The sequence below is a fragment of the Aspergillus puulaauensis genome, chromosome 3, assembly GCF_016861865.1.
Source record: "Aspergillus puulaauensis MK2 DNA, chromosome 3, nearly complete sequence".
NCBI classification, from domain to species: Eukaryota; Fungi; Ascomycota; class Eurotiomycetes; order Eurotiales; family Aspergillaceae; genus Aspergillus; species Aspergillus puulaauensis.
Window position 1 is genome coordinate 2,321,657 of NC_054859.1, and position 9,260 is coordinate 2,330,916.

The 9,260-nt window shown below is 48.3% G+C and overlaps 4 protein-coding genes across 4 annotated transcripts; 2 read left to right on the forward strand and 2 right to left on the reverse strand.

The window, feature by feature from the left end:
- Positions 1–164: 164 nt before the first annotated feature.
- On the reverse strand, positions 165–1,133 carry APUU_30927A (hemolysin III family protein; the record flags this gene model as incomplete). The annotated part of the gene is made up of 1 exon (XM_041702075.1): positions 165–1,133. The coding sequence occupies one exon, from the start codon at positions 1,131–1,133 to the stop codon at positions 165–167; it is 969 nt and encodes a 322-aa protein (XP_041554896.1).
- Positions 1,134–1,584: 451 nt separating this feature from the next.
- On the forward strand, positions 1,585–2,606 carry APUU_30929S (uncharacterized protein; the record flags this gene model as incomplete). Its single annotated transcript, XM_041702076.1, has 2 exons — positions 1,585–1,685; positions 1,739–2,606. 2 exons carry the CDS (start codon positions 1,585–1,587, stop codon positions 2,604–2,606), a joined length of 969 nt encoding a protein of 322 aa, XP_041554897.1.
- Positions 2,607–2,750: 144 nt separating this feature from the next.
- APUU_30928A (uncharacterized protein) lies at positions 2,751–4,247 on the reverse strand (the record flags this gene model as incomplete). Its single annotated transcript, XM_041702077.1, has 4 exons — positions 2,751–2,945; positions 2,999–4,058; positions 4,108–4,156; positions 4,211–4,247. The coding sequence occupies 4 exons, from the start codon at positions 4,245–4,247 to the stop codon at positions 2,751–2,753; spliced, it is 1,341 nt and encodes a 446-aa protein (XP_041554898.1).
- A 408-nt stretch (positions 4,248–4,655) lies between these two features.
- Positions 4,656–5,475, forward strand: TVP18 (Tvp18 family protein; the record flags this gene model as incomplete). Its single annotated transcript, XM_041702078.1, has 4 exons — positions 4,656–4,695; positions 4,759–4,774; positions 5,031–5,126; positions 5,175–5,475. 4 exons carry the CDS (start codon positions 4,656–4,658, stop codon positions 5,473–5,475), a joined length of 453 nt encoding a protein of 150 aa, XP_041554899.1.
- Positions 5,476–9,260: the final 3,785 nt, after the last annotated feature.

Here is a 9,260-nt window from a genome sequence, read left to right on the forward strand (position 1 = left end):
GTGAGCGTCAGAGCCCATATCATCACCACCCGTCATATATACCACGCTAAGATTGGACATTGCGACTTCTGGCCCAAGGTAACGTGTTATCCACTCGCAACTTTTTTTCTTTTTTCTTTTTTCTTTCTGCTTGTTCGTGTGATCATCGAGTTCATCTTGGCGAATCACAGAATGGCACCTGGAGGACAGCTCTCTGCGGTCCCGCTATGTCTATGATCAAAAGCCCTCAAAAGTCCTGTCAGATGAGCCATGGCGGCGCAGACGACAAGCACATGAAAGATCTGATGCGAACTCCCCCAAAGATCGAACTTCCCTGGTCGCAACCGTTCGGGGACTCGGGCTGCATATATCCCCGCTCCTAGAATGTACAAAAATCCCTGGAGCAGGAGCCAGCCGAGTCCAATCTGACGCACCATCTGGTCACGCCCGTAGAGCTGCAGCCCATGGACTACAGGAAACACAGCCGATAGACCCATGCTCACAAACATGCCCGCCCGGAATGGGCGCCAACGGGGGGTCCGGAACTGAGGAAAGATCGAGACAACGACGCAGCCAAGGCCCATTGTGCAGATCATGCTCCAATAAAGCTTCTGCAACTCAGGAACGCAGTAGAAACCATAGTAGACACTAGGAACAAAGCTTCCCACAATCAGTCCCACAATACCAATGTAGTCGAACGTGTTTCCAATGCGTGCCACAGTCGGGGAATGGTTGGAGATGGTATGGTAGAACGCCGACATCCCCAGGCAAAACGCAGCTCCCGCGAAGAAGCAGCCAAACGCTCGGATATCATCATGGGTGGCAGTTTCATAGCGTGGCGCAATAGCTTGATACAGTTGAATAGCCGCAGGGACGGCCAGTAGAGATGGCAGTAGATGCGTATATATATTGACAGTCTCGTTGTGAATATATGTCAGGGACTGGAACGATCCGAAGAACGAGTACGATGCTGGCCGATATCCCGTATGGATATGCTGGTTATCACGCTGCCAGTGGGGCAAATCGTCCCAGTGCAGGAGCGATCTGATAGCCCGAGGAGGATCCTCCAAAACTGCGGTCGCAACAGAGGCTGTCTGACAGCTTCCTGGATCCTTCTCATGGCTTTCGGTGGGACGACGCTGACCGGGTGGCATCTCGAATAAGCAATAAGGCAGGCGAAACTTAGATCAAAAAAGAAATGGGAGCAACGATGGCGTGACCAAAATTGCTAAGAATGCATTAATATGGCTTGTATATGTCTCATTATAGCGATGCCCAAAAAGTGTTGTAGAAAAGTAGTTGTTGAGCCCCTCAACAAAGTACTCTGTACCTCGGCCGCTGTTGGGAGGCAGACAAACAAGACAAACATCTCTGCCAGCAGTTTCCCCGCGGACATTCTTCAGGCTCTCTTCGGATTTCCATCCTACATCTCAGATCGCACAGACTGTGCCAATGTCTTGCACAAATATCAGCTGCAAGACGTTCTCTATCATTCAAATCCCGTTCTTTACCTTCGACTCCCGGTGACGGGAGGTCCGAGATCCAACCTGCATATCATATCTGACCTCATTCTATACTGAATGCCAGACCAACTCGCCTGCAGCCATGAGTGGCCGAGCACCTCCTGGGAAATGGCCGCATAGTCGCCTGAAACCGGTGACTGATCCCCTAGAGTCCGTAGGATTCGTGTCCAAAGGAGATCGCAAGTATGGCACTCACTCTTTTGGACCTCTGGCTAGGCCGAGTTGACCCCGCGCAGGTTACTAAACCAAAAAGCCCAGAAGGACTACTATGACAAGATTGTCACTAGATACATTGGATTTTGTGCGCGGCACTCCAAGAACTTGGAAGCAGCCTGGTTGTCTTTGCCCCGAAGTGCCTCGACCGACGCAACAAGAAACCCCCCAGCTTCCGTTTCACAGTCAACCAAACCGGCAGTATCACCCGGTCCCTCAGCTGCCACAGAGTTGTCCACCCTCCTTCTTTCCCTTCGTAAGCTTCGAGAGGCCGTATTGGCCACTGCCTCAATCACCCCCATCGCGTTTTCACAACGAGTCCATGTGTTCTCCATCAAAGTCTCAATCCAAGCTCGACATCCGCCGTCCTACTTTCCTTCCCTCCGCCACCTTCTCGACGACCTCCACACCTCTTCTAATCCGTTACCGGAATCGGAGTTGAAAGATCACATTTCATACCTCATCCTTGACTATGCGTGCCGGCAAGAGGATTTAGCGGCCGCCTTTGAGCTGCGCGCACGGGCGCGCAGGCAGTATAATTACCAGTCACGGGAGGTTGATCAGACTCTGCAAGCCATCGCGCATGATAATTGGATTTTATTCTGGCGGGTTCGAAAAGAAGTCGATTCATCCATGTGCGCAGTGATGAATTGGGCAGAAGATCGGGTTCGACGGCACGCTCTTAAAGCAGTTGGTAAGGCTTACTTGGGTGTCGACGTTGCGTGGATTGTTGAAGGCTGTACTGGGAATCACACATGGACATGGGATAAGCTGGCGGAGAGAGAGAAACTAGGGTGGGAGAAAGAAGGCGATAGGATTATAATCCGAAAACCGAGACCAAAGCCAAAACCCGAGGGCAATCTTACGCCCATACAGGAAAGTACAGGTTGATGCCTTGATTACGATATATTTGTTATGATACTGCATGGCGACTCTGGGGCATCGGTGCTGGCGTTTAGTAAAAGGGTGCTGCTGGTGTTAAGGCAACACGTGAGGTTTATTCATAGACATATCACCTACCACAGCTAATCATGTTCACAACTTGAAATCTGTATTCAGTCGGTCCAGATTCGTATGTCCCGTGATTGGCTGTTTGGCAACAACTTCGACAAGTCCATGCTTCAATTCTACAGACTTGTCAGAGCACAACTCATAGACTGTTGCCAAATTGAATACAAGGCTGGAGAATGTGAGCTGCTTCTGGACCAGGGATTCTAAGACCTCACGAGCCTGAATACGGTATTGTTAGTCATATGGCACAGCAGATAGAAATAAAAACGCACCTCACTTAGCCGGCCAGTATACAGTAGGCATACGGCTAGGTTCTGGGAGATAATGGCGTCATCGGTTTCCTTGTCCTTGATATCTAGTAGGCCGCGCCATTCAAGAACTGCATCGTCGTAACGTCCCTCGGCCATACTGAGAAGAGGTTTGAATATTGCGTCACCCGTGTCACCAAATCCCACACATAATTTCCTCGCAGCGTCAATATCACCAATCGAGAGTAAAAGAAACACTGTTCTTAATTTGGTAACCTCGTTTGCGTGTTCCGACTGTGTTAAGCCCTCCAGTGATCTTTTGGCTGCGTCGAGATCTCCTATTTCAATGAGCGCATTGACCGTTCGCACCCCAAGATCGGATAACCTCTGTTTCCAGATTTCTCGCTCAGCAGGATCTAGATCCGGGCGCATAATCTCTCTTCGCGCTTCCAGGCCGATTTCATACAAGCCTCCGATTCCCCTACGCGGGTCACCAAAGCCTATACTCTGTAGCCTGATGGCTAAAACGCGAAGCGGCCATGGTGCAATGTGCCGGGAGAAGTTCGATTGATGAACATTTGCATCGGCCTCCTTAAGTTCGGAGTCCACATAATAGAATGTTGAACTTAGATCTTCAAGCGCTTTGGATTCTTGGGCTGCAATGGCCGTATTTCCGGAAAGTTCTAGGCACGCCAGTCGCGTGTAAAACAGGGCAAATATCACCTTGATATTCTTCGGGGATATTAGAGTCGATGTTAGGATCGAGCCACACAAGTAGGCGGCTAAGAGGAAATGGCCTTCAGCCAGGAGCGTCTCAAGAGCACCGAGTGACGAATCCAATGTCGCATCAGATGTGAGCGATATGAATTCAGACCGCAAGGCATGTGGGATGTCGACTTGCGAGAGCGAATGGTAGTTGTCATACCGGAGAAGAAATGACAGGTCCTTGTCCAAATCTGATGATAGCTCTTCTGGGGCTAGCGGATCCAGTGAGGTGAACGAGGCGCCTGTACACGCCCCATAATCGACTGTATTCTGATTCGAGGGTGTGGATATCTTGTTCAAGTCCTCAACGTTCAGAGGGCTAGATATCATCAGTATACATGCGGCCACTTGTGGATTACATGTCTTACTCGTCTGGCTGATCTAGCGGACCTTTGGTTGAGCTACGTGGTCGTGACGCTGATTTGTTAGCGCTACTATTATTATACAAGCAGCAAGAATAGCTGTTCTTACATCTGGAGACATTGCGGCTGTGCTTGTTATCCTCCATGACCGCTAGGCGCAGTTGATAATTGAAAATTTGTCGCACTTCAGAGCACTGTGTATAGTGGTTGGGTCCGTGTTAGGTCAATTTAAGAAAGCAAGGATTTTGGAGGAAGAATGAGACTGGGAAATTGAATATAGTTTTCAGGGTGATGCGGAGAATTGAAGTTATTTACTCCTCACAGCCGTTATCTTGGGGTGCAATTCTGCCTATTGGCGGTGAGGCGATCGGCGAGAATGGGCAAGCTGGCCCCAGTTTTTGTTTGTTGCCTCTGCCTTTCAAACATCTACAAGCCACTCTTCGCAATCTTCCTTGTCTCATCTATTCAACCCCCTCGCTTCCATTCAACCTTCTTCCCAGAAACTCGCCAACTATCTTCTTTTTTGCGATAACTGCTATACTCGAACCGTAACCATGTCTGTTATCACGGAAGAATTGCGCTCAAGAAACTTCAGTACGATTTCCCGCTCGCCATATTGGCAGTCAGCCAACAGATAGAAGCTAACACATCATCTAGGTATCTACGGGCAATGGTCTGTACCCGATTCCCTGAACATATTCCAATCCTTCTCCCTCATTACAACGTTGCGCATCATTAAACCGTTCGGTGATAAATAATGGCTGCCTGGAACCTCAACGGATATGCTTGGCATTGTTTGCACTGGTTTGGCGCGCACTGGTCTGGCGCGCTATAGCGCTACTGGCGCCTCTCCCATGGCCTAGTCGCCTTAGAAACTATCACATCACGTCTATTGCAAGAATAAATTGCTGACAATTGATGGTTATTAGGACGGGTGTGCTGTGCATCATCCTGTGTCTTGCCGTTGGTATCGCCAACATTTTCTCATTCAATGCGGTTCTCATCGTTTTCAGTATTCTGTGCATGTGAGTTAAACATACCCTGGTAGCGTGTATTATGGCTCATCGGTATAGTGTTTCCGGTTGCATCCTCATTTTCACTGAGGTGCCCTTCCTGCTCAGAATCTGCCCTACATCCGAGAAATTCGACACTTTTATCCGACGCTTCACAACCAACTGGATGCGCGCTGGAATGTATACCATCATGAGTGTTGTCCAGTGGCTTAGTCTCATTGAGAGAGGCTCTAGTTTAATTGCGGCCGCCGTCCTTCTTCTCATCGCCGGTATTTTCTATGCACTGGCTGGCCTCAAGAGCCAGGATTTTGTTGGCAGCAAAACCTTGGGCGGACAAGGCATTGCGCAGATGATCGTTTAGTGGATCCCCAATTCCCGCTGGACCATTGCATATTGATCTTAGTTTGCACTTTCTGTCGGCGCCAATCTGACCGATGGGCCAGAAAGACAATGAAGAAAATGAGTTAAGCAATGATGTGCTGAGTTCCTCCTATGTCCAGTGCGCCACGATTGCGCCACGATTACGAATTGACGCTGCTATTCCCAACGCCGCTGTTCAAGCCTTGTACTACTACCTCATGTTGGTTTGACAAAGCCAGATCCTGTCTGAGACTCGAGTTGGCTTTTTTGGAGCACGCATATCTGTTTACCCTTCTGTATGGGTTGGATCTGCATCATTATATCCTGTTTCTGTTTTGAAGACTTAGCTGATGATCGTGTGTGATTGTTCTTGGCTGGTCAGTGTTATTGCCTGTTATAGTGTATACCCTAATACAAGCATCCTGGCGATGAACCACTAGTATATACGGTGTATAACTTGATTATCCCGTAGCAAATGGCTGTAAAAGCGAATGCTTTTCATTCGATCTCGGAGACGACATGATCGCCGCGCTAGTAATCGTAATGTAGATCACGGAAGTGGAAACTGCGGCGACTATCACTCTACGATCAAAGCGAAAGACTATGCTGGTGTACTCGGCTTGCCATAGAGTACTTCCATACCCCGAACTTTAAGGATAGCTCTCATAATCAATGCGGGCTGATATCTGGTCACAATAGGTATGTGTCTAAAAAGTGCTGTAATAATAGTTAGATATTGAAGTATGAATATCGTCGTTTGTTTATTTTATGGGCATACTAACCTTGTATCCTAGTTGGAGCCAACAGTTGGACGACTGAGTGTAGATGGTCTTCAGAGGGCAAATCCTGACCATCTCCTGCCTTGTAATTATCCACTCAAAGAGCAATACTTGCCTTCAAATGATATCTCATAGTCAGGATGTACGGCTGCAGTTGTTTGTTGGGTGCTAAGCGACATTCACCACCATATCACTGCAGTGAACGTGGGGCTTTGTCACTGTGGATTGCTAATGAGAATATGGAGGAGTGCTACTTATTTCAAAGCCGTACATCTGTAAAATCCGAAGACTTTTTTCTTCTTTTGACACTGCTTCCCTGCATTGACAGTGGAAACCGAGAGAAGAACTATACAATGCCTCTACGTCATTGCCCAGAAACCCCTCAATGACCTACCCCGCATTATGATAACTTGCGAGCATCCAGTATCTCCCTCAGGGGACCAAGCTCGGCAAGGGACGGATCTCAGGGGAATATCAAGAACATATTACAAGATCATTGAGTCTGTCAACCCCAATCAAGGAAATGTGGCGGAGTGAAATATTAGTGCCTGGCGAAGGACTGGCTTGCTGGCTAGGCAGCTAACCATGAGCGTCCACGATTCAATGCTCACTCCGTGGCTTCTTGGGTTGAGTTACTTGTTTGTTGGGGCGCCGAATAGAATACCGCCCTCTACCAATATCAAGGCAGCGATGCCTCTGATACTCCGATGGTCTGAGGATATGCGGGCTGAGTCGGCCTTGTCCTGCATAATGGCAGGGATTTCTCTACCACGACGATATTCTAACAAGGACCCCATTAGATAGATAGGATTGACAGGCCTATGGGAATCTCTCAACTTGAAATCCAGTACATACAAATAGAATATCTCAACCACGGTTCGGCCTGAGCCACAGATCCGGCTGTTGTATCCTCATTACCTCCTGAAATAAATAGATCCACAACAAGCGGCTAGGAACGGAGATCCTTCCCAGAACAGTCCACTTGGGCGGTTTTTCAAACTTTTCTAGGCAGTATTTTAGCCCACTTGTGCCCATAGCAGAAATGCAAATTACAGCACGCAAATACTAATTTTGGCCAACTGTGGCCGACAGGAGGACTTCATGGAGCAATATTGTGTTCATGGGAAACTCTGGGGTCCCTGATCAGCCTGTAGGCACCAAGTGTGAATACTTTTCAATTAACATGGCTTGATTGACCAATCAGCCAACTTTTTGGAGGCGTGCTTGTGTGAGAACTGAGAAACATCCTATGCCTGTTCATTAGTTATGAGACTACCTGACTTTGATATTGATTGTTGCTTTACAGATAGTTGAAGTTGTGGCTCAAGCTATCCAACCCTTCAGCACTCACCGCTGATCGTCCGAGAGGGGATAGTTGCAGCCAGTCAGATACGCTTTGATATAATCCACAACCCGCCAGTGGCTCGAGTCCTTGGCGTCTTGACTCCGATCCAAGCCTATAGATCAGACCATGTGCACATGGGCTGCAATGCGAATACACAATCACAAATAAAAAGGAGATGGGATGGATATTCCATGTTGCTCAAAACTCGATATGTGTACAGCCGGGCCGGATTTAGTAGCTAACCAGCCCCGCTTGGCTAGCGGTGGGATGAACGAACTCGAACTTGGAAAATTAACGCGGAACTCATCATGAACGAGCAGGGGGGCTCAGAGAGAGGTAAGCTAGGAGATAAGTTAGGTGGATTTGGCTGGCTCGATGATGAGTGATATGAATGCTGTCCTGATAAAGAGTCTGAGCTGACTATCTCCGCACATATACCTAGGTAGACTGAATGGAGTCGAGACATGTAGATGCATGCCGGTCAAGAAAATGCCTCACAGCTCAATCTTGAAAAGGCCGCAAAAAACAAAAAACAAAAATTGGCCTCCTCTCTTACTCAGGTAAAAGACCAGAGCAATTCCACTCTCGGGTAAACAACCCGAGCATCTAAAAAGATGGAAGCCACTCGTATTTATACCATCAGTTGTACTTACTTGGAATTGTGTCCGTGTTTCCGTTTGAAGCCTTGATAGAGAGGTTTATTGGGGTATACTTTGTAGAAGAGCCACTTTGAAAACTTAAAAAAAACCAGCGGTTTTTTGCGGAACCATTGTAATTGCGACGGACGACCCTCGTTGGTTCACAGCCCCCGTACAGTCACCATACGGTTTCTAGACCGTGGAGGAGGCCCTGGAATGGCGTCAGAGCACGTCACGAGACGGCGCAGTGGGTCGTGGCAGGAAGAAAGCGGTAAGGCGGCGCTTTATGGCCACTGGTTATCTTACACGCGGTAATTGTCGGTTTTGCAGGCCTGGAGAAACAGCCATTCGAAGAAGTCATACATCATCTGCTCCTCCTGCTGCTCTGGCTTCTTTTTGTGGCTTTCAGTTGTCTCAATTCATAGCCCCCCATATACGCTTCCCACTGACAATACTCTATTTCGCCAATTCGCTAAACACTCCTGCTGAGATCTCCGTCGCTCTATCAATCGCCCTTTGCCCTTTCGATCTTCCTTTGCTATACCGACTAATTCTCCGGTCTGTTATCATTGCCGCATCAGTGAGTACATGTCTCCCCCATACCCCCTTCCCATGAGCCCAGAGACAAATCCAGTTCATGGAAGAACGTTGCCGCCGTTTTCAGCTGCTGAGCGGTGAGCTTGGGAGGACTGTTGGCTTCCTTTATCTTATCATGGTCTCGGCGTCGACAATCTGCCCTGTTTGCAAATGGCCCTACAACGTCTCTCCGACCCCGGTTTCTCTAGGGAATCCGGAGCCAGAACCGATATCTGAGTTGATCAGACTCGAGAACTTGTGAACTCATAGGTGCAATTTATCGTGTGAAGCTGTTAGAGAGCATTAATTCCCATACCTCAGCCTACGCCTATCATTTCACAGCCACCAGGCTTTTACAACTCTTTGGATGTTCTCGATTGCTAACCAGAAATAAAGTACAGTACATTCTACTTCATCTTGATCAACCTCACACATATACCAGTTCAAT